At 42.5% G+C, this 24,260-nt stretch overlaps 1 protein-coding gene across 3 annotated transcripts in view; it reads left to right on the plus strand.

Annotated features, from left to right (window-relative positions):
- Positions 1-24,260, plus strand: part of smg1 (SMG1 nonsense mediated mRNA decay associated PI3K related kinase) — a 49,040-nt gene that overhangs the window by 4,775 nt on the left and 20,005 nt on the right. Inside the window, exons 4-38 of one of the 3 annotated variants that reach the window (XM_044099123.1) lie at positions 521-657; positions 802-860; positions 1,936-2,149; positions 2,262-2,387; positions 3,338-3,410; positions 3,877-3,974; positions 4,135-4,308; positions 4,518-4,739; positions 4,847-4,948; positions 6,879-7,169; positions 7,629-7,759; positions 9,042-9,203; positions 9,673-9,791; positions 9,890-9,977; positions 10,096-10,197; positions 10,280-10,420; positions 11,057-11,283; positions 11,531-11,730; positions 12,328-12,489; positions 12,603-12,757; positions 12,852-12,985; positions 13,328-13,639; positions 13,731-13,872; positions 16,604-16,754; positions 16,851-16,974; positions 17,069-17,314; positions 18,215-18,366; positions 19,069-19,201; positions 19,365-19,509; positions 19,979-20,117; positions 20,430-20,648; positions 20,740-20,920; positions 21,019-21,180; positions 21,722-21,945; positions 23,063-23,217. In XM_044099123.1, coding sequence (XP_043955058.1) covers positions 521-657; positions 802-860; positions 1,936-2,149; positions 2,262-2,387; positions 3,338-3,410; positions 3,877-3,974; positions 4,135-4,308; positions 4,518-4,739; positions 4,847-4,948; positions 6,879-7,169; positions 7,629-7,759; positions 9,042-9,203; positions 9,673-9,791; positions 9,890-9,977; positions 10,096-10,197; positions 10,280-10,420; positions 11,057-11,283; positions 11,531-11,730; positions 12,328-12,489; positions 12,603-12,757; positions 12,852-12,985; positions 13,328-13,639; positions 13,731-13,872; positions 16,604-16,754; positions 16,851-16,974; positions 17,069-17,314; positions 18,215-18,366; positions 19,069-19,201; positions 19,365-19,509; positions 19,979-20,117; positions 20,430-20,648; positions 20,740-20,920; positions 21,019-21,180; positions 21,722-21,945; positions 23,063-23,217 — 5,602 coding nt within the window. Of the gene's footprint in view, positions 1-520; positions 861-1,161; positions 1,211-1,935; positions 2,150-2,261; positions 2,388-3,337; positions 3,411-3,876; positions 3,975-4,134; positions 4,309-4,517; positions 4,740-4,846; positions 4,949-6,878; positions 7,170-7,628; positions 7,760-9,041; positions 9,204-9,672; positions 9,792-9,889; positions 9,978-10,095; positions 10,198-10,279; positions 10,421-11,056; positions 11,284-11,530; positions 11,731-12,327; positions 12,490-12,602; positions 12,758-12,851; positions 12,986-13,327; positions 13,640-13,730; positions 13,873-16,603; positions 16,755-16,850; positions 16,975-17,068; positions 17,315-18,214; positions 18,367-19,068; positions 19,202-19,364; positions 19,510-19,978; positions 20,118-20,429; positions 20,649-20,739; positions 20,921-21,018; positions 21,181-21,721; positions 21,946-23,062; positions 23,218-24,260 lie in introns of those variants that run through there. The other 2 variants (XM_044099122.1, XM_044099124.1) reach the window with 2 other exon arrangements.

Here is a 24,260-nt window from a genome sequence, read left to right on the forward strand (position 1 = left end):
ACAAATGGGTTTTTAGCCTTGATTTAAAGGAACTCGGTGTTTGTTCCAGATTGGTGGTTCGTGGTAGGGACGTTGTACAATCGTAATTCATATAGTTATCCCAATTTTTAACAAGAGTATTGCAGTTAAATTTCTCCTGCTGCTGCATCCTGACTGTGGTGCGTTTCTGACTAAGATTAGTTTGAACAGTTTTTTTTTAGTTTTTTTGGTTTCATTGTAAAGATGCAGCTTTTCTCTTACATAGTGTGTCTTAATTCACAATAATCAAATTGGAAATAAGTAAAAAGAAAAACAACCTATATTGTCAACATAAGCTAATTATTGAAAAAATAAATAAAGCCCATGCTGGGGTGAAGCCAATCTTAAACATCAGATTAAACATGCTAGCCACTGTCAATTTCTTCCTTCTTTTTTTTTTAAAGCTGCTGTCAAGATTTTCATGCAGCATGATTTCTTATGTTGAGAATAAAACGTCCATAAAACATTCTAAAGGTGTGTGTGTTTGGGTGTGTTGGTGCAGACAGAGGGATGGCTCACTCGGAGGAGTCTCGACTGGCCAACCTCCTGCGCAGAGTCTCCAGGGAGGACGACCGTGACCGGAGGCTGGCCACCCTAAAGCAGCTGAAGGAGTTCATCAGCCATGGCGAGAGCAAAGTGGTCAGTCACGTTCACATTGTTTTCCTCTTAACCATCGTAGTAACAAGATTACAGTGCATCGAACCACAGTTGCTGTTCACAGCTAGGAATGTTGTGCCGCTTTCTTTTGCAGTAATCTGTCTCACCCTGTGTGTCTCGTTTCAGACCATGGTCAAACAGCTGGACACCATCCTCAGCACTTTGAATGACATCTTGAATGAGAGGTAAGAGGCTGAGAGCTGTAAGTTTGTGAAACTGTGTGCTTGTGTGGAGAAAAGCGAAAATGTCAGATATGACAGGTTCAGGACTAATTATCCTGTCTTTAAGTGTGATCGTAATCATTCCTCAAGACCTGAAGAGATTGGGTAATGGGCCCAGTTGCTCACAGCTCAATGTGTCAGGTATAACCCTAGCTTGAGAGAGCGCTATGCGTAGAAGAGCCAACGTGCAGGGACCAAACTAGCTCACGACAGAATCTTGCGGTATTTGAATGAATAAAATCAATGTTCTTCTTGACCAGTTTCATTGGTAGGATGAGACACACCCCTGGAAACACTGGGAATCGGCAGTACAGGTTAAGTAAATACAGCCCTGTATTTACTTGGTATTGGATTGATACCAAAAATATGCAGTATCTCACACCTGCACTTTTGGGCACTTTTCAGATGTTAAAGTTAAAAAGGAAACACAAAAGAAAGCCTGTGATCAAGATTCTCACGAGCACATGGTGAACTATAATTTGTGGCTTGGAAATGAAGTCCTATAATAATGGAGTAGAACTGAGCTGTCATAAAGGAGGGAACACAAAAAACTGTTTCAAAAACTATTATATAAAATCAACTTTTTGAGCTTTATGTCATGTTATGATTTTATTCCCTCATCAAAATCATACGTGGACTGTTGCCCTGATTCTTTCATGCATATTTGAGAAACCCCTTAATCTCCACGGCAACCATTCAGCTGTGGACCTAGCCCCACCTTACAGACGCAGCTCCTCTTCGGAGCTGATGTTTCCTAGAAGAGCAGACTTCCCCCCTTTCATTTCCCCTCTCAGATCCTTCAGACTAGCCAGAAGCAATTAGCAAACACCTGGTGGAACTTTACTCATTATACGAGCTGCTCCAAGCCTCTCCCATCTCTGGACTTTGTTTCATTCATGGCTCTGAACCCTGGTGATAAATGTCTCCCTCCCGGCATCAGGTCCCATGAACACATTTTAGTTTTGTAGCAGTGACTCTTCCCATATGGTGTGTGTGTGTGTGACCTTTGCTCCCTCCTTTGCATGGTTCCCATCTGCAGCAGTAAGCTGCTGTGGGAGCTGCGTCAGGAAGCAGCGGCCTGCGTCGGCCTCCTCTGCACGGTGCTCAGCTACGAGGCAGAGCGCATCTTCAAGTGGCTCTTCACAAAGTTTAACTCTGGTGGTCGTGATGAAGTGAAGCTGCTGTACCTGGTGGCAGCGCAGCGGGCTCTGGAGGCTGCCGGGGAGAGGAAGGCCTTCTCTCACATCATGCAGGTAACCGCTCTCTAACGCTCTGTGGACCACAGTTGTTCTAAAGCTCAGCACACGAAGTGTGAGGTGTTGATGGGCAGAGCCTGTAGGAACTGTGGTATGCTCTCTGCTCCAGCTGGTGATGAGCAACTTGCAGTCCATCCTGGAGAACGTGGACACCCCAGAGCTGCTCTGTCATAGCGTCAAGTGTATTCTCCAGGTGGCCCGCTGCTACCCGCATGTCTTCAGCACCAACTTCAGGGTGAGCTTTCCAACATCGCTAACTTCCTGCTTTAAGTCTGATGCATCCACACCCGCCTTGGCCTGAGTTCCTATGCAGTTTGCAGAAGCACCAAGTTTAATGAAAGCTGCAGTATGTAACTTTTCTAAAAAGTTTTTTTACATTTTGTTAAAACTGTCACCATGTCTGGACAGTATGGCGTAAGACAGATCTGTGAAAAATTTAGCTCCTCTGCTTTCTCTTACTGCTAACTAAAAACAACCAATCAGAGCCCAGAGGCAGGTCTTAGCGCTGTCAATCACAATTTCATGTGGCGAGTTAGCGTAGATAGACAGTTTTCCTGTAGCTGTAAAAAATTTTCTGTACATTTAACAGCGAGTACATACAATTGATTGACAGCGTTCAGCCCCTCCTCCTGGCTCTGATTGGTTGTTTTTGGTTGGAAACGATGAATTTCTTCAGACAGCAATAGCTGCTCAGGAAGGAGTGTTTACCGTGCGTTCTGACTTCCTGTAGCAGAGCCTGTCTTTTTATTAAGCAGGAGAAAAGAAAGGAGTCGGGAGTGAAATGTGGGAGAGTGATAAATAAAAGAAGGGGGCTGTTCTGAAGCAAGGAAGAACTACATTCTACACACAAGCAGTTTAAGGAGTATCCCAAGATAAGCAGTTGCCGCTTCAAGATTTAGGGAAAAAGCAAGTTTTGTCTTTCACATGGTTTAACAAATTCCTCCTCTCTGGGGTGTGAATACTGAACCTTTAAATGAAGAAACAACCTGGTAACTACTTATGTAAGAATGATAACAAAACATAATTATTCTAACACTCATTATAAATTAAACTTAGGAAACTTTGGAAAATCGATCAGAGTAACACGGATTTCTGACCTGAGAAGTGAGAACCCTGCTGAGGATAGAACAACATCTGGACTCACAGCAGCTCTAATTCCTCATGTCTGTCCATATTCTCCCACAGGACACAGTGGACATCTTAGTGGGCTGGCACATCGACCACACCCAGAGGCAGTCACTCACTCAGCAGGTTTCAGGTCAGTTTGTTTCCTGTTGACGTCACATTGAACATTTCTGAGCGTATCCCAGACCCTTATTAAACAGCAGAGTGTTTTGTTTGTCAGTCTGTTTTGAGACTGTGAATAAAGGAGGTCTTTTCACATCTTATTGTATGTTTTGCATTTAATTTAAAAATTTTTAAAATTGTAATACAGAGAAAAAGTTCAATGTTTTTTGTTCCTCATTTCAGAAAGAGAAACTCATATTCTATTGAAATATTATGCATAGTTAAATACTTCAAGCCCTTATTTACATATAATGAAAGTCCCCAAATCCAGAAAATGAGAATATTACAGATTGATGAAAGCACAGACGAGAAAGGGGGAGGAAAAGAGGAAAATATTCAGCTACCACAACTAAAATAATTATCCCAATATTTTGTCGTATCGGTAGCCAAGCTGTATGAAAGCATATGTTGTCTGATGAGTCTCCTCCTGTGTGTAGGTTGGTTACAGAGTCTGGAGCAGTTCTGGGTGGCAGACCTCACCTTCTCCACCACACTACTGGGCCAGTTCTTAGAAGACATGGAGGCATATGCTGAGGTGACTTCATGTTTTTGTCTCTAAAGTGGTTTATATTCCTATTCTACTTTGGACCTATAGATTAGGATTAGGTTAGATTTAGATGGAAGACCTTTCTCAGTTTAGGGACTGGGCTCTGATTTGATGAGTGATTTACATTAGGTGTGCCTGCTCTGTGTAGGATCTGAGTCATGTGACGTCAGGTGAGGCGGTGGATGAAGACATCCCCCCTCCTTCTGTGTCCCTACCCAAGCTGGCGGCTCTGCTGAGGGTCTTCAGCACCGTGGTCCGCAGCATCGGAGAGAGATTCAGTCCTGTGAGAGGACCCCCCATCACTGAAGTCTACGTCACTGATGTAAGTGCGCTTCACAGGGAAAGTCTCTGTACTGTCAAGCAGACATATTAAACCGCAGATTATCTGTCTCATGTTATTCCGTCATGACATGGTGACAGTTTTAAGAAATATGTAACAAACTGTGCGTCAAATATTCAAACATCATTTAATGTGTCCTTTTGGTAGTGACGTTAAAATGAAGTGACCTCCTCTGCCGTTTACCTTTAAAGGTTTTAAACCGAGTTCTGGCGTGTGTGACTGCAGCCAAGCAGGTCCAGTTCTCTGAGGCTGTTCTCACAGCAGGGAATGAGTGTGTGGGTGTGTTGCTGGCCAGTGTGGAGCCCACCGGTCAGCTCATGGAGGCGGTCCTCGCTTACGGCCTGGACCAGCTGGACTGCTGCCTGGCCTGTGGCTCTGACTACAGCCTGGCTGTGCTCAGTCTGCTCACTCTGGTATTGTCATTTACACAGTTCCTATCATTTTTGCTTTTAATTCATTTTAAAGCTGAATAAATGAATAGATTCTGTAGAATGTACTTGAAGTTGTGAATGTTTTTCAGATTGTGGATCAGGTGAACACCAAACTTCCTGTGTCGTTTGTTGAAAAGCTCCTGGCGCCGGACTCCCATCTTCTGAATCTCCGTTTCCATCCAGAGAAGGAGGTATGAAAACATTTGAGCTACGTCTGCCAAACCGCCAGCAATGTTTAAACATCACAGAAAAATACAAAAACACATGTTCTCAAAACATGGCAGAAATGACTTTTATTACTCCCTCGCTTTAAAAAGTGACTGCTTGATATCAGAGTCTAAACCAGGGGTCGGCAACCCGCGGCTCTTTAGCTCTGCCCCAGTGGCTCCCTGGAGCTTTTTCAAAAATGTTTGGAAATGGAAAAAGACTGGGGTGGGAACTATATTTTTTGTTTTAATATGGTTTCTGTAGGAGGACAAACATGACACAGCCATTCTTAACGTTTTCCAATGCTATAAAAACATTTAGAATAAATATAAAATTTCAACATTTCCGTCAACAAAGATTTGCATCATACCCTGTGACACACGTTTCTTTCAGCTGGGCGGGATACGAGGCATGTGGCTGTCAAATCTTCATAACAAAAAAGAACATCAACAATCTGATTTCTTTATTGCATTTATTTAATTTTATCAATGCAACAAAACATAATACATTCATATTGCAACGGGATAAAGCACCATCGTACAACAGAGTCACGTGGTGACATTTAATTGTGAATGCTTAGTCATTTTGATAATAGGCTAATAAAAAAAATCCCTTAAAGCCTGTTTTGCCTTTATTATAAGCCTTATGTAAGGCTTTTAATTTTTTGCGGCTCCAGACAGATTTGTTTTTGGTTGTTTTTTTTTTGGTCCAGTATGGCTATTTCAACATTTTGGGTTGCCGACCCCTGGTCTAGACCGTGATATGACTAATAGAAAAAAAATGGGAAAAAAGAATACAAAAAAAAGAAAACAATTATAACACTGCCTCGTTCAAACAACTGTGATCTACTTGAATATACACTCAAAGGTAGCTTCTGCTGTGCATTGATTTGATTTTCTTATGAGCTTCTAGGTGATAACTAGGCTAAATATTAATCTATGACCCATTGCATACAACAGAAAAGCATGTTTACATTGTTAGACTGAGCAAAGTGTGCAAGTGGTTGAACAGGTCATTTGTGATAATCAACCTTTCTCCCGTCCCTCATCTCTTAAAAAAACACTGTTGGATTTCCTAGTATTCCTCCATCTTTGTTGACAATTGTCTGTTGGGAAAATTGGTCCTGATTCATTTTAAAGCTTCTTTCTGCGTCATTTCAGGGCTGGTCAGACATAAAAAGAGTCCATTGTAATAACCTTGTGAATTCTCTAATAACAAGGTGTTCATCAGTCAATGTGCCTGGCCTGGTTAATATGTTAGCCATAAATGACCAAGGATTTAATCTCGAACCCATGTGAGAGAAGACTTTGTAACACTTTCCATGGACCCTTGCTTTCTCTCCACCAGTTAGGTGCTGAATCTTCTCACACGGTGCAACTGAGGATGTTCAGTTGGGTTGGTGCTACAGGGAAGGAAATGTCTAGACAAACTCTAGATAGTGAGAAAATTTATAGATTGGGTATCGGTGACAATTCATAAGGGCAGATCTATGCAAACTGATTCTATGCTCTGCGTGATGTCATGCTTTATTATTCATTTTACATTATATTTAGAATTCCTAGTTGTAATTTCTGCACCATTTGAAAGGAGGTTTGTTGCAGTTTATTGGTTTTGTCAGTTTCAGATTATTTATATTACATTGGCTGTTCTGCTCCTAATTGCACTGACTGAACAAATTAAAGTTGTTTTGCATGTTTGACCAAGATTCTGAAGCCATTGGTGTGTTTCGGTGTGCTGCACTGTTGCAGAGTTAGCAAATTGTAATTCAGTACATTTATGTCTGTTTAAAAATGCAAATGTTAATTCAGCTCTTTTTCTGTATCCGATCGATGTCGGCTGATACTAAACCTCAGATGACGGTATCAGAAGTGAAAGAAGTGGTTCAGTGTTTGTGTGTGTGTGTGTCTTCCACAGGTGATGGCTGCTGTTCACAGTGTCTACCAGGCTCTGCTGAGCCTCAAGAACATCCCCACCCTGGAGGCAGCCTATAAGCTGGTGCTGGGTGAGATGGCGTGTGCTCTGTGTAGCCTGATGGAAAGCCTGGTTCCCCCTGACGGGAACACGGCGCCGGGCAGCACATGCTCAGCCATCCAGCACCCTGCTTTCACCTCCCTCAGCATGCCTGTGGACAAAGCTCAGTTCACCCTAATCTTCAACCTCAGTACCCTCACCACTATTGGAAACACCAAGAATTCCCTCATAGGGGTACGCTGTTACATCCATGACGATTGCTCAAGACAAAAAGTAACTTACAAGTAACTTTTCAGCAAGATATAGGAGCTAGCTTTAGGTCAATAATTTTTTAATATTGATGAAAAAGTACTAGTTCAATTGGCAGATTATTTCACTTATAATACAGCATTTTTCCAAAGTCATAAGTGAAATAATCTACCAATGGAACTACTGCTTTATTTTTTAAATCAATCTTAAGGACTTATTGACTTATAGCAAGCTCCTATATCTTTTCTGCAGCATAACTTCTAAGTTAAACATTTGAAATAAGACTAAACTAAGACATTTGCAATAGAAACTAGACCAAAAATACTTGGTAAGATTTGGTGTTTTTAGAGTGTAAGGGGCAGATGTTTGCTCTATGAATTATTGCAGATGTTTATGGTGGCATGAACTGAAGCTGATGGCTGTTCTGTCTGCGTTTCTCTCTAGATGTGGGCATTGAGTCCAACAGTCTTTACTCTGCTGAGTCAAAACCTGACTGTGGTTCACTCTGAGCTGGCTGTGTTCTACCCTGCCATCCAGTACGCTGTGCTCTACTCCCTGTACTCTCACTGCACCAGGTAAAGACACACCATCCCAGGCTCGAATTCAATTGGTTAAGTCCGGACTTGATCCGCAACAAACTGTGCATCAATCCCTTGTAGAAAATTATGGAATTTGACATAAAAATGTTGAATTTTACTGCATAATTTGTTTTTTGGATCAAGCTAATATTGTCAAACCAAAGTGTCCAATTATTGAGCCCAGACAGCCCAAAATAAACTCATGCTTTGAGCCATATCGAGATCATGAATGATCACGAGGGCTGGTTGTGCCAGACTGTATTGATAAAACTTAACAAAAAGCTAAAATATTAATAAGTAGTTAGCTATCGCTGAATTCAAGGTTTAGGGTTAGGATCGTCTTAAAGCCAAACTATGTTGAGCTGGGGATGGGCCTTTATCGTATTGTTTATCATTTCTCGTCATAAGAATTTTGATTTACTGTTGTCAGAATAAATTTCAATTCCTGATGTTTAAAAAATAATAAAACTGTCCGTTCAGTCAGAATTGTTATTTTTAATATTTCCTCTGCTGTTTATTCAATAAGTGTCAATAAATATGATTAAATCCAGCCTGTGAAGTTTAGTGATATAAATCACACTACTTTATGTGACTTTTTGTCCTAAATAAGAGTATTTCAAGAGCAGTATTTTTGTTTGTAGCACTATGATTGCTGTACCATACAGTAACAGACACACAGTTACCTAAAAATGGAATAAATGGTTCTTATTGTCATGCTTATTGTTATCACAATACCTTCAGACATAGATCAACGCAAAGCAGAAGGGAACATGCGTGGTGTTCAAAGATTTTCACAAATATAAAGCAGGTGAAAACATTGCCAGTCATTTGTATTCAGCCCTCCTTAGTCAGAACTGTTTAGAACAACCTTTGAGGTAAACCTCCTGGGCCTAGTCTTTAGGTTCTTTTTATTAGTCTTAGTTTTGTTTTGTCCGTAGAAACAAAACGTGACATGTTTCGATGGCAGCTTCTGTCTTCATCAAGTGGTAGGTGATGTTAAAGTCATCGGTTGTTCCTTGGGCCAACAGCAGGGGGCGGTGTCAACCTGTCGATATAGCAACAGTGTACATCTAACATATGAAGCAACCTGTACTCACATAAACTGGATTTCTTTTTCAAAAAAATTCTAAAATGTATCAGAAGATGAACATTTGTAAGCAGTAATTATTCAGGACTGTTCATTACAAACAGCTGGAAGACAATACCGTTACTCTATTGTTTGAAAATGTAATTCCAGATTTCCTGTTTCCTGTAATCGCCTCTTGTTTTTCCTTTGCAGACACGATCATTTTATCTCATCCAGCTTGTCGTCATCGTCTCCCTCCCTGTTTGATGGAGCCGTCATCAGCACGGTGACCACAGCCACAAAGAAACACTTCGGCACACTGCTCAGTCTCCTTGGCAACCTGCTGTCAAAGGAGCACCTTTACCCAGATGCCAGGTATGAGAAGCATACACTCTGGGGGATGTGAAGGAGATGATTTACAAAAAAAAAAAAAAAAAAATCAAGTAATGGGTTCAGATGTTGCAATCTGTATTTGTGAAACAAATACCAGCAGAATTTAATATTTAAAGTCCCCTTGGCATCAATTAAAAGTTTTGAATTTAATAAAACTATTAAATTTTATTAAACGCATAGAAAACTATTCTGAAGGGTGTATGTATGTATGTATATATGTACCGGTATGTAACAAAGACATCTATTTATTGCTCAGTTATAGAATAAACTTCTTCCCTTCGTTTCTTGAATTTATTGTAACAGTAATAAATGAATCTGTTTTGCAAGTAATTATTAATTTTTAGTCTTTCTTATTTTCTGATAGACAGTGTATGTTAATAGGCCCAGTAGTGATGAGAAATGATTGTTAAAGCAGAGTAGATTCCCATGCGCTGTCTGTTTGTTGCTGCAGGAAGCTCCTGCTGACCTGGGCCCAGGAAGTGTCTCTGCTCATGGTGAAGTCAGACACCTACTGCCCGCTCTTCTCCCTGCCGTCGTTCAGCAGGTTCTGCAGAGGCCTGCTGGATAATTGTGAGGCCAGACATCCTCGCTTCCTCTTTTAATGCTGTCCCTAGACACACGTTTGACTCATGTTTTTCATGTTTTTATCTGTTCTATTTTCTTCTCAGCTCTACATGAAGATCACAGTATCTGCCTTCAAACATGCCATAGCTTACAGGTCCTCTCTCCATGCCTGTCTACTGAGCTACTGCAGAGGTGAGCCTCACTCTGCAGGCCTGGACGCCTGGATTTAGCTTTGTGCTGCAGACATTAGCGCAGCCTCTCATGGCCAGTCTCTGTTCTGTGTGTTTGGCGTTATGTGGTGGTCTGCCAGGTGCATGGATGTGTGCAGAGTCCAGCTGGTGCACTCGGCAGTAAGAGTACGCCAGGCCTTTGCCAAACTTCTCCGAACCATTCCCCTGGACGTGGCTCTGAGGTAGGACCTCCTCATGTTCGTTTGAGCTGAATCTGTTGATGTGAGGTGACATGAGTCAGATGGGTTTTTGTTTTGTTTGCAGCAACCACAGCCACTCTGAGATCAGAGAGATTTCTCTGGCTATTCGCCACCACATGAGCCGGGCACCAAGCAGCACTTTCCACCCCCAGGACTTCAGCGACCTCATCAGCTTCATCTTGTATGGAGTCCTTCATCGTGGAGGGTACGGCTCACTGCCACATTTCAGCTCTCTAAATATTCTTTTGAACACTCTTAACACGTCAAACACGCGGCCTTAGAGTTCTCAAACCGCCCTGGATGCTCATCCACATAGATTTTGCATGTAAACCAGACACTCAAATCGCATTTGGTCTGATTGCACTATTATACAGTCTGATGGCCCGGGACAAAAAAGCTTCTAATTCTGTTGGTTACTGTAGACACACCTCTTCCTCCATTGGGCCATTTTTAAAATGTATTTTTAGCAACTATAATAGGATGTCTGAGCCGTTGATATCAACAAATTTGTTAGTTGCGGCCTTGGTTTGGAGTTAATTAGCTTATTGGGTGAAATGCAATGAGATTCCAACATTTAAGTGACACAGTAAAAAAATTAATCAGACACTAAATGTTGGATTTTTGTACTCTTAAAGCCATAATCATCAGAATCACATAAAATGAAGGCTTGAAAAATCTCAGTGGATGTAGAATAAATTCATTTAATGAGTTTCACTTTCTGAAATGAGTGACAAAACATATTGAACATTTTTTAACAATGTTATTTCCTAAATCTCCCTTCGTAACAAGCTTGATGTTGAGTGTGAGCCACATTTCAGCTCGCCTGTTTCTTTCTCTGCAGCAAGGAGCCGTGGTTGGAGCGGCTGTACTACAGCTGCCAACGGCTGGACAAGCGGGAGCGCCGCGGGAGCGTGGACAGCAGCCGGTCGGACATGGTGCCACGGGCGCTGCTGAAAACCGAGGTGGTGCTGTGGCAGTGGGCCGTCTGGGAGGCGGCGCAGTTCACCGTGTTGTCGAAGCTCCGCACGCCTCTGGGCCGAGCTCAGGACACCTTCCAGACCATCGAGGGTAAATGAGGACCCTGAAAACAATGGAGGACCCAATTTCAAAGCTTTACATTACAAAATCAACTTTATTTTAAGTCATATTTGAAGCATTTAAAGCATTTTGGTAACAATTGAAGGTAATGTAGCTACTTGATTGTTCTATAAAAGGGCATCATGTGGCTGGAAAACGCATAATACCGCCCCTTCAAATAAAGTTTGAGTTTCCACTGTAAGCTGGTGAGTTTCTGTTTTTTGCGGTTGCATTTCAGGGATGATCCGAAGCCTGGCCGCACACAGTCTGAACCCGGAGCAGGACCTCGGAGCCTGGGCCGGTCCTGGAAGTGACGGAGACGGCCACCACTCAAACCAACTGCGCCTTACGCTGCTGCTGCAGTACCTGGAGAACCTGGAGAAGCTCATGTACAACGCCTACGAAGGCTGTGCTAACGCTCTTACGGCTCCACCAAAGGTGTGTAGAAGTGGCAGAAATGATCCCTGACATCACTGTTGCTTGAATTATTTCATTATAAGTTGTTAGATGAAACGATTTAAGGATGTATTCTCACCAGCTCTGCTCAGTCCGCTTTAGTCCAACACCAGTCCGTTTGCTTAGAAAGTCCAGTTTGTTTAGGTGTGAATGTGATGCAGACGGAAAAAGCAAAAACTGGTCCACCTAAAAACATTGGTCTAGATTCAGTAGAAGTGAACTCTGTTTTGGTTTTATTTACCCAGAATGAATTCACAAATGCACTGGAACCGCGCCAAACGCTAGTCTAACGCTAAAGGAAGAACGACTCATGGAAAAAACAGAAATGTCTGTTTACATTTGGTGAAGACGGAAGTTGCATTCAGTGTCTTCTTCACAGGTTTTTGTGTTGTTTCCTTCAGTGGTTATTTCAGCCCCCCCACAGGTGGAGGGGAACAGGTTGCTCAAAGGGTTTGGTTGGTTTAACTCGATGCAGACAGAAAGAATCGGACTGAGTCCAGCAGACTGTCGCGTGTAGGAACACCACAAATCCCTAGCTGTGATTTTAATGAAGTGTTGTGTCGTCCTTGTCTCTTTCAGGCCATTAAGACTTTCTTCTACACAAACCGTCAGACCTGCCAGGACTGGCTGACGAGAATCCGCCTGGCCTTGATGAGAGTCGGCCTTCTGTCCGGCCAGCCTGCAGTGACGGTCCGCCACGGCTTCGACTTGCTCACAGAGTTTAAGAACAGCGGTACCCAGGTCAGTACTCTGAACCTTTCATGTTTCCACCCACTCCTATCTTTTCACTACAGTGACCGGGTTTTGTTAGGTTATGGTTTCCTGGTTAGATGAGTGTACTGTGTGCTCAATAGGCTCCAGAGCTGGAAATTCCCCTTGCGCTGCTGGTGGAGGCTCTGTGTGAGCTGCGCTGCCCTGAGGCCATCCAGGGCCTGGCGGCCTGGAGCCTGCTGACCTGTGGGAAGAACCTGGGCTGGCTGTCATCGGTTGCCCAGCAGGCCGAGGGACGGTGAGCACTTAACCTCGCACCTCAGATATTTTGCTCAAGTGTCGCATTCCCTTTTATTCCCTCGTGGCCCATTATTAAATGTGTGTTTGTTTAGGTTTGAGAAAGCAGCTTTAGAATACCAGGATCAACTCTCTGCTGTGACTGGGATGGACTGCAGCATCAAAAGCTCTGACAGTTGTCTGCTCAAGCTGTCCAGCAGCACGTCTAGCCCCAAACACACCAGCAATGGTAAGTCGCCATACTTTATGTATGGCAAAAAAAAAACAATCCCAGATTTTATTATAGATGCACAAGTCAAGTTGTTAACTTCTGATACCGATGCCTGAGGTTTAGTATCGGCCAATACGATACCAAAAATCAGTGCTGAATCGACTTAAAATGTTTCTATTCTGAAACTGACATAAATGTATACAGATGTATTTGATTTGCACCAGTACAAAGTACAGCAGACTTAAACACACCAACAATTTCAAACATGGAAAAACAACACAACTTTCATTTGTTCAGTCAATGCAATTAGGAAAGTAAGAATCCCTCTCCGTGTGGAACTGTTGCTGTCCCTCTGAACAGGTGACAACAGGAAGACGGTGCTGCTGAAGGCCAGTGAGTGTTCACCTGAAGTGGTCAACTTTCTAGCCAACAAGGCCTGCCAGTGCTACGTGTCACTGTGTGACTGGGCCTCGGTCAGAGAGTGGCAGGCCACAGCCGGAGCCCTCAAGCAGAACTCTCCCAACCCGGTCAGCATCAACCTGAGGACAGATTTCAACTACATCCAGGCCCTGACCCGCTTCGAGGAGGGAGACCTGGCCGAGTGCCGGGCACAGCTGGAGCTGCTGCCCGGAGAGGACTACAGCTCTCTTGGCAGCAACAAGGACAAGCTGGGTAAGTGTAGAGAGCGACTGAACTTTGAACTGTTTACGTTGACAGTGAAAGAATTTTCTAATGAGGTGATGTGATGCATACATGTGCTCAGATTTGAAGAGGCTTCTGCCCTCCATGAGTCCAGATCCCACTGAGCTGCAGAGAGCCATCGAGGTGCAGCTGCTGCGCAGTGCTGTCGGTGCCATGGCGAAAGCCAATCAGCAGCAGGAGCAGAGGAACACGTCCAGTCCAGAGTGAGCAACCCCACCTCTCTTCTGAAACAAAGCTGAGCATTTTATTAGGAACGATACAGTCCACAGAGGCATAGACCTGTCACAATAACTGGACAAAATATTGTCCAGCAAAATGTTGTTTTGAGACCATTTTCAAGTAATGTGTTAATAATGGTGTAATCAGGCACGTCTGCCCTCTCAAGGACCACTGAGACGATCCCTCTCAGGAGGGCTTTTAAAATCACTAGGGCCGGTGATTTAAACTAGGGCTGGTGATTTAAACTAGGGCTGGTGATTTAAACTAGGGCTGGTGATTTAAACTAGGGCCGGTGATTTAAACTAGGGCCGGTGATTTAAACTAGGGCTGGTGATTTAAACTAGGGCTGGTGATTTAAACTAGGGCTGGTGATTTAAACTAGGGCCGGTGATTTAAACTAGGGCCGGTGATTTAAACTAGGGCCGGTGATTTAAACTAGGGCCGGTGATTTAAACTAGGGCCGGTGATTTAAACTAGGAGAAGCTACAGACTGATTAAGAGGAATCCAAAGAGCTCTGTTACTTAAAAATGTAATCCGTTACAGTTACAAGTTACCTTGTTTAAAATGTAATTGTAGTGTAACTTTTTTGATTACTTTTAAAAAGTAATGTAACTAATTACTTTTGATTACTTTTTGATTACTTTAAGGTTTTAATGAGTATTGACCCATGTTCAACATTTTATTGTTCTTAGTGCACTGCAGGTTAGTGCACCGCCACAGGCAGTGCAATAATATGATTCTCCATTATCTGTTTCTCTCAGGTTAGGGAACTGCCTTGCACAGCAAGGCAGTTTATTAGCATTAGCCTTTTAGCTTAAATAAGCTATTACCTATTTTTCTGACTTAATAGCCATGTTTAGTATACTGAATGGAGTAAGTAAATTATAGAGAACATTCCAATGATACCCCACATGCTGCTGAAAGTATTTAGGCTTACATTAGCATTTTGGCTAATTTCAGCTTATAGACTCATTTTAACAGACTGAATGGTGCACGTCCAGCTTATTTAACATACTTGTGACTTTCCACAAGCTAATGACTACTATTCAGCTAAGCTTAGCATTGATGCTAATTTTTAGCATCAGAACCCTGGGTCCAAACCGACAGGCACACTTTGGCAGGCCCCAGTTAAATTTCTTCAAGAATTTTCTAGTTTACTTTATGTTCATGAAAACCATAACACTAGCACATTGCATACAATGTCTCATGGGAAAGAATAGATTCCAACGTTTGTCATGCATCAACACCAAACAGTCAAATATTTGTAAAACAATACATCTATCAGTGAGCTGCAATTACCTCTAAATGTTTCCTCAGGTTTGACATAGATTGCTTCGACGTGGACAAGTTCTTGATAGCTGGCAAACATTTATTGCACTGCACGGTTAAATTTGAGCCATTTTCACAGATGTAAATGTAAAGCAGTGCATAAATGTTACAGAAGAGGGTACTATTGTTTTCTGTAATTGCTGGTATTACCACAATTCCGAGATGTTTGTCCTGTCGGGGACACCGTAGTGCAGGGCATTTTTGCGCGCGAGTTGCTGTATTCCTTACAGTGTGTTTACTGCCTGTAAGGTAAGCAGCAGCTCCGCTAGCCCGGTGTAAAATATACATTGCGTTGGTATGCCGATCTTTTTTCTGTTTGTTCAGTGTACCAGTTGGCTGCAGATTGCGTCTTGTTTTGCACCGAACACACCCCACTTTCACGAAAAGAAACACAACGCAGAGCCCATAGGGTGTCTTCCACCAGCTGCAGGTCTGAAGATGGAGAGCCTGGGTTACATAAATAAAATGCTCCTTTAATTTCTAGTGCTGGAAGGCTGTCATTTTTGATGCGCTGCTTGAGCTGAAATGGAACCGTCCGCTCGCTTGCTGTTCCTCCAGGAGGCTCCGCCAGCACAGGATGGAACATCAGAGTGGCATTGCGGCTATGATAGAGACAAGGAGCCGTAGCGGAAGCAGGCGATAAAAGGCAAAAGCAATAAAAATATCATTACATATTTAAAGGTTTTGTTTATATTTTTAAAAATGTAACTAAATTTGTAATTCTTAATATTTTGAAGTAACTGTAACTGGATTACATATTTTCTCAATGTAACTGTAACACAGTTACTCTTTTTAATTAAATTACGTAGCGTTACTACCCAACACTGATCGTCATGAGTCGATTACTGAAAGAATTGCCAACTAATTTAGTAATCGTCAACATTAATACATGCGATTGATCAGAAAATTTGAACATGTGAATATTACATAATGCACATTAATGGAACTACCTGTTTTGAATTAAAAGCCTCTGCCCCGCTGAGGGTTCCCGGTTCATAGCAGCGTTATGAACTCCATCCAATGAGTGATGTACAGGAACAGGTGAAAGTTTTCTGTGACTGCAGAAAGCAACAAAAGTTGGTCTTTTTTCCGCCTTCTTGTTTTGCATCGTTTGCCTGCGTGAATCTGCAGACATGTTTGGTTTGAGACAATAAACATTTTTTTTTTAAATGTTAACACGGTGGTGGTTATTGATATGGGATGTATGGGCAGTTTATTTATACTTCAAGCTTACAAGGTTAGGCAGAGTGATTAATCAGAGCGCCAGAGTGTGATTAATCTGATTAAATTTTATAATTGATTGACAGCACTAGTGTTTAGGCAGCTCAAATGTTGAAATGATTGAAATGTGTGACGTTATGACCCTGTTTGATGTTCTGTTGCAGTACGTTGGTGCGATGTTTGAAGCAGACAGGGAGGATCTGCCTCGGCCCCCTCCGCCTGTCCACCCTCACTCTGTCGGACGCCCTGCCCACCTTGTCCACCCTCCAGCTGCACTGCACCACTGCCCTGGAGAACACCCTCACAGGCCAAGACGTGAGCACCAGCAACACCCACAATGAGCTGCAACTTGATAAACACACCTTCGTTTACTAAAACGACTTTTGTACTCACTCTTGGTTTCATTTGCAGGACTGTGTGATTCCTATTAGCAGTGAGTCGTTAAACTCTTGTAAACAACAAGATGTGCAGCTTTTCCTCCAAGCACTAAGATATTCTACCTTCCAAAGACAACTGCTCCAAAAACTCCAGAAGGGTAATAATAAATGAAACAGAATTACTATATTTATCAGGGAAATATCTTGAAATCATCCTGAATGTCTTGTTTTGCCACCTTCCATGTTGTCTAGGTTACTCGTCCTCAATAGACGGCCATCTTTTGGAGCTTTGTCTAACTGCTGTCAAGTTTGCCCGGAAGAAAGGCAACATAGCTCTAGCGTCTCGTCTCCTTGGCCAGTGCAGTTACGGGACGCAGGAAGAGAAGCAGGATGAGGATCTGTGTCAGGGGTTTAAGCGGCTCTCTTTGGACGGCACTGTGGGGGAGAAATGGGGACCAGAGGTTCAGATAGAAAAGGCCAAAGTGCTGCGAACTGCAGGTATGGAACAGGCTTTCCTCCACTGTTCCCTCTCTTCATTTCCATCTCCAGTGAGTTTGTTCCTTTCAGGTCTACATGAAATCAGGAATGAAACGATGAATCGGATTAATCGGCAACTAATTTAGAAATGAATTAATCGTTAACTGGAGTATGCATACTCAAAAAAGGCCATTTCCTGAAAGAAGAGCACACTCACTGCAGTAATAAAGCCAAAACTGGACAAAAAATACATATATTACAAGGCATGCAAGCAGGAAGTTAAATTAGTAGGGGGTCAACATTTATATGAGTTGCACTGATTTGTCAGACAAGAAGGAAATACAGAAAACATTAAGATGATTGGGCAGACTGTTTAATATTCTTCACAAAATTTGCAAATATCAAATATTTAGACAACCAAACACTAAGTTAACAAGTCCTATTGGTGATGACAGACAAAACTGGCTTATTTAATTTTGTTATAAGAAGGAGATGCTTTCAACTGATCATATTAATTCAAACAAGTGGTTTCTCTAAATTACTACTTTTCTATTCATTATTTATTTATTTTTGTTTATAGAGGCCCTTTAAAGCCTTGTAAGAACGTAATGACAACTGATATTACGTGCATTGACCTTTTTTGTGTCTGACCAGTGAGAGACATTACCATAAGAGTGACAGATTGACAAACACATAGATGTTACATGGCACTTTTTCAAAACACATGTTTACTTTCTGTAGACAGACTGAACACTGTCATAGAAAAATGTGACTAAGTAAAGAACATGGGCTTTAAATCTCCATACTGTGTACACAGAAAGCTTGGCCTCACAGTTTCTGGGTGGACAAACCAGAGCTGAGATTTGCAGATGCCGTTACTCTCCGTTCAGTTTCCTTTAAGAACGTCTCTGTTGTCTGCAGGCCAGTCGGTGGCTGCCATGGAGATGCTGAGTGGGGCAGCTCTGTCCTACTGCCAGTTGGGGAAGAATGAGGGTGCAGCCTGCCGCTCTCTGCTGACTCTCTGCAAATGGTTGCTAGCTGACTGGAAGGACATGACACCCCAGCTTAAACAGGCAGGAATCATGATTATGGTTTGAGCATCACAGATGTTGGTAGCTTGTTTTTTTTTACATTGTTATATAAATACAAAACATTACAACTGTTGTATTTACATTCACAATGTTCTATTAATTGCCTTTAATTGCTAATTAAAGGCAATTAATTGCGCTGTATTAAAGGGGCAGTACTATGTAAAATCAACTTTTTTTGAGCTTTACATCACATAATGTTATTCCCTCATTAAAACCATATCTGATCCTTACATTTATGTTTGAGAAATTCTTTAATCTCCATAACAACCATTCAGGTTCCAAAAACACCTAGGTGGACCTAACCCCGCCTTCAAGGCGTAGCTCCTCCTCAGAGCTGCATTTTCAAAGTCTGCGAGTTTTCTCCTCTCAGAACAGCCCTCCCCTGTAACGCCTCCACTCAGACTAGCCAACAGCAGTTAACGACTGGAACTGTTCCTAATGCATAACTGCTGAGCAACAACTTCTTAGTGCAACGCTGGTAAAACGTTGTTAAAGGGTTAAAGAGATAGAGGTCCAATTTTCAGGAGTTCACTTAGGAAGTCATATTTGATCTATAGCATTTTTTTAACAATGGAAGGTAACATAGTTACTTGATTGTGCTATAAAATGGCACTATGTGCCTGGTGAAAGCAAAATACTGCCCCTTTAAATGTAATGTGTTTCTGACGGAGCGATTTGTTTTAGGTCGTAAAGAAGTCAGGAGCCGTGAACTCGTCTGCTTTGGGCAACATGTCACCTCTGAGCCGAAATATAGCCGAGCTGCTGGAGCTTCCTCTGGAAGATCAGAGCATTCCTCACATCACACCAGTAACATCAGGTAAAGCTGGATGACTTAATACACAATGAGTGTCAATATCCCATTCTAATATTGTAGTTTCTTTCTGTTTATGTGTAAAAAAAAAGAAATGTCAAGAAAGTTCATGATGTCTGGCTTCATGCTGGTTTTAGTGGTCTCTATTCCGTTTCTTGAATCTCTCCAGTGAACGTGGGAGTGGGAGAACCAGACTTTGTTCTGGGCCAGCTCTACCAGCTGTCCACCAGCCTGGCTCCAGAAATGGCCAAGTCCTGGGCGGCTCTGGCCAGCTGGGCCTACCGCTGGGGCAGGAAGGTGGTGGATAACGCCAGGTTAGTGAATCCTCCTGCACGTTGACCAGGTTTATGATAAAGCTGTAAATTGAATTTATGCCAGGGTTAATGTTAGGCATGTAATGGCTAGGTTTAGAATCAGGGTCAGGATGTATGAAAGAATTAAAAATGAACAGAAGACAATACAAAGTCCAGAACAATAGAAGTGTGTGTGTGTGTGTGTGTGCGTGTGCGTGTGTGTCAGATCTCTCAACAGTTTACCTGTTTTTAGTGTCCTGAAAAGAATGGGAGGAATATGCTGTAAACATTTCTGGAGTAAAATTAATAATATTAACACTTTTTTGTAAATAAAATAATTGCTTTAGTCAATTCTATTTGTGTAGCACATTTCAGCAACAAGGCAGTTCAAAGTGCTTTACATCATAAAAACATCAAATAATAAAAGAACCAGACATTTTGCCAAATGTCATCAACATCATCAAGTAAAGTAAATCTGTTTTCTCTTCAGCCAAGGGGAGGGTCTGCCTCTCCTTCCAGGAGAGAAGAAGGACATAGAGGAGCTGCTGCCTGCAAACACCAGCGAAGAAGATAAAGAAACCATCTTCAGCATTCTGGGACAGGCCATGTGTCGACCGACAGGCATACAGGTAGAGCAGGGTTTAAAAGAAGAGACACGACTAATACACTGGGATTAATGTGCCATTTAGCAAAAGGTGATCAATAGATTTTTTTTTTTTCCAGAATTTGAACTACTTTAGGAGTTCAAATCTTAAATGCAAAATGTATATATTTTTGTTCAGTTTTGGCTACAGCGTGCTTTTTTCCAGCAAAGAACCCATTTTTATTTTGAGTTTGGATGCTCCGGTTAGCGATTAATTGATTACTAATTTACTAGATAATTAATTAATTGTGGTAAATTGGCTGAACGGTCCCAGGCCTAACGCTGTTCTGTGCGGCAGGATGAGGACATGGCCCTGCAGCAGGAGGACGATGAGGACGACATGGTGGATGTGATCTGGCGCCAGCTGACCGGCTCCTGCCCCTGGCTCGGAGACGCCGGCCAGAATGTGACGGATGGGCTGATCCGGGTCTGGAGGCGGGTTGTGGACCGGATCTTTGGACTGTATCGCGTCTCCTGCCACGCTTATTTCACCTTCCTGAAGCTGAATGCGGGACAGGTGAGGAGGGCAGGCCCCGGCCCGCAGCGCCGCGCAGGTTCCGGTTCTGTTCAGGTTTCTCTCAGTGCCTGCTGGTTTTTGGTTTTCACAGGTGCTCGTTGATGAAGACGACCCGAAGCTCCTGCTGTCCTGCCACGGCGGCAAACAGAGCAACGATGACGTCATCGTCATGGCAACGCTGCGTCTCCTTCGGCTTTTGGTGAAGCACGCCGGTGAACTGAGGGAGGGGCTGGAGCTGGGCTTGGCCTCCACCCCCACCTCGCCCTGGAGGCGTACGTTCCAAACACGTTCACTTGTGTTTTCTGTCGACGTTACGAGAACAACATTCTGGAGCTCTCTTCTGACCCATCCTGACTCGTCTCTCCCTCAGGCATCATCCCACAACTGTTCTCACGTCTCAACCATCCAGAGGCTTACATCCGACAGAGCATATGCAGCCTGCTGTGTCGGGTGGCCCAGGACTCGCCTCACCTGATCCTCTACCCGGCCATTGTAGGATCACTGTCTCTGGGAGGAGAGGCTCAGAGCGCAGGTACGCTTCACCTTTATCCAGCTTGGAGGGACACGTCTACCGACTGCATATGTTCTGAAGCAAATCTTATCCTTTAAAAATTAAAGTAAAATAATATTACCAAAAAAAATAATAATCTATTAAGCACTTTTTGCTATCCAGTCAGTAATCTATTAATTAAAAAAAAACAAAAAAAAAAACAATCCCCGGTCCTACACTGTGTTGACGTCAGTCCAGCAGACAGAGTTGAACTTTTCTCAGGATTTTTAGCTGCAGATGCTTCCTTTGCTTCAAACAATCCAACTTTCACTGAAAGCTGTCCTTTTAGGTAATGAAATGTTTGTCTTATTATAAACTGAATTGAATTATTTATTTGGATATTTTAATATATCACTAATATTATATAAGAAATCTCAGGGGATTGAAAGGTCTGCAGAAAGTGCCAATTTTTTTTTCGTACTTTTTTATCCGATTAATCTTCAGAATAATCCTTTTCTAAACCAGTCATTCTCTGCAGCTTTAAGTAAAACTTGTGTGGCTCTCCTCATTGCTTTATGAACAGGGAGCAAGATGCCGCCGTCTCTGCCAGCCTTCCTGGGCAGCATGCAGGGAGAGGACCTGGGCGGGGAGGAGGACGATGAGGAGGAGGAGCTGCAGAGCGCTGATGAAGGAGGAGCAGCGGAGGAGATGGCCACCTGTTCCAGTCAAGACCAAGCCATGATGCAAGACTGTTACAGCAAGATAGTAGAGAAGCTGTCTCTGGCTAACCCGACCATGGTGCTTCAGGTAGGAGAAGCCGAGCTCACGCTGAAAACGTTCTCATTTGCCCTGAATGAAATGAACACACATATGATTCAGGTGTGTTGGGAAGGGAAACATCTAAAAGCTCCAGGACTAGAGCTGGGCACCCAGAATGCTGCATTGTTGTTCTCTGTACTGTTAACTAGAGATCTCGGGCATCTTCTTTAAATTTATTTCCTGTATTAAAAGGGTTGCACACTTAAGGATTAGTAGAAACAAAATCTATAGCTGTTAGGACTTTTACAACATCCACTGCTGGTATAGAGGAAAAGTCCCACAACAAAAAATCCAACATGGATCTTCACTAGTCAAGCTTTGATCAGCTGCGTTTCCATTGCAAACGGGAGCAAAACTTTGTCGAAATTCCATTAGTGTCAAAAAACAATTTTTCAATTGCTGTGTTCCCATTAAATAAGAAACTCAATTAAAATCACAGGTGAATAAGTTTGTATATTAAAAACATTAAAAAGCATGCGGCGCCATCGTCCTCTGACCACTTCCTGTCGCCTTCTCCATCTTTTGTACCACAGTAATTGATCACATGACTCGAAACAGGCGTTTCCATTCCAGTTTTGCAAAATACGCAGATTTTGATACAGCCGAACAACCGCCCTAATAGTAGTACAAGTTTAAATAACATGTTTCCATTCAGCAAAGTACTATTTTAAGAAGTCAAATTAAATGTACCAAAGTCTGCAAGAAGAATCTGCATGTTGCCAAGGATACACCATATTTTATTTGACAAGTTGAAGTGGTCTAGAATTTGAAATTAAGATCATCAAGGCGACCTATTTTGAATTTATTTGTTTTTATCAGAATAATCAATAGAATTTATTACTAATCTGATGGTTGGCTTCAGTGTCTAGTCTCCTGCTCCTGGCTGCAGCTTTCACACACATCTACCTGTGTTCATGAATCCAGATGGGGATGAAGTTCTCAGTACCAAAAAATACATAAAAAATAAATAAATAAAAATCACGTAGAAACCTCAAAGAAAAATGCAGAGTGTGCATCTTTCCTGACCATTAAGAAGAGTCTGGTGCTCTGTCTCTGCGTCAGCCATGTTTGTTTCACACTTGGTTGTGGATGTGTGTGAGCGCAGGTCCAGCAGCTGGTGGGGGAGCTGCGCAGAGTGACCTTACTGTGGGATGAACTGTGGCTGGGCGTGCTGCAGCAGCAACACATGCACGTCTTGAGGAGAATCCAGCAGCTGGAGGACGAGGTCAAGAGGGTGCAGAACAACAACACACTGCGCAGGTAGGAATACTCACATTTCTGTCAAGAATGCCAGGAAGAAAAACATTAAAGTAGTTTTTGTTTAAAGGGAACGAAACAGCAAGCCTTACTTAAAAGGTATGAGATACTCTATGATGTCACAGGATGATAATGGTGGTGATTATTATTACTACTAATAGTTTAAGTAATCCTTAAAATGCCTTAAATTCTTTTTTTTTATTTTATTTTTTTTAAATAAGTTGGACTTCAATATGTTTTTCACTGGCTTTAAATTTTGTCTTGACAGAACTATTTAATATATTCTATTTGATTTAGGTTTTTTTTTGGTTTGTGGGAGTTTTCTGTCACGTAAAAGTTTGAGTTGCTTGCTGACATTGAGTTTTGTGAGGCTACTGCTGCCTAGCTGCTAATCAGCTCACTAGCTAGCCAAGTTTTTTTGCGTCTATCACGGGTAAGTGCAGTTTTCTGGCCATTTGGCCTGATGGAGCCCTTAAATCTGCTGCTCACAAACACTCTCCGTCTAATTTCAGCCACTGGATGGTCAAAGCTGCTAGAGACAAACCCTAAAAGTTTTGCGTTTCTAATTTCAGCTAAAGGTGGTAGGGGTTGAACGACTACATATTTTTTAAGGTCGACTACATCATGATAATAGTCGAGTCGATGTCGACTAGTCGCGGTGACGTCATAGTGACGTAAGCGCAAAAAACCTTCACAACTTGGAGGCTTTATTAGCTATTTTCACGGCAAATATTGACCCCCCCCTCCCCTCTCCACACACACACACGCGCACACACACACTCCCCTTCTCCTGCTTTTACTAAGTCTATTATGGAGAATTAAAAGAGCAATAAACAGATCATTCTTCATGAGCAGCGGGAAAAAGTTTGTTGCACAAAGTCGGGTCTGACTTTTTTTTTCTTCTAAACACCGGCTGATGCTGATGATCTCTGGATAGTTACTATAGGAGTCAAATTATCACACTGACTACATGGTGCTTTTGGAACATCACAAGCCAAACTTGTTATGAACGGATCCCGTTTGGTTACAGCTGAATTCAACGAAAC

The sequence above is a fragment of the Gambusia affinis genome, linkage group LG19, assembly GCF_019740435.1.
Source record: "Gambusia affinis linkage group LG19, SWU_Gaff_1.0, whole genome shotgun sequence".
NCBI classification, from domain to species: domain Eukaryota; kingdom Metazoa; phylum Chordata; class Actinopteri; order Cyprinodontiformes; family Poeciliidae; genus Gambusia; species Gambusia affinis.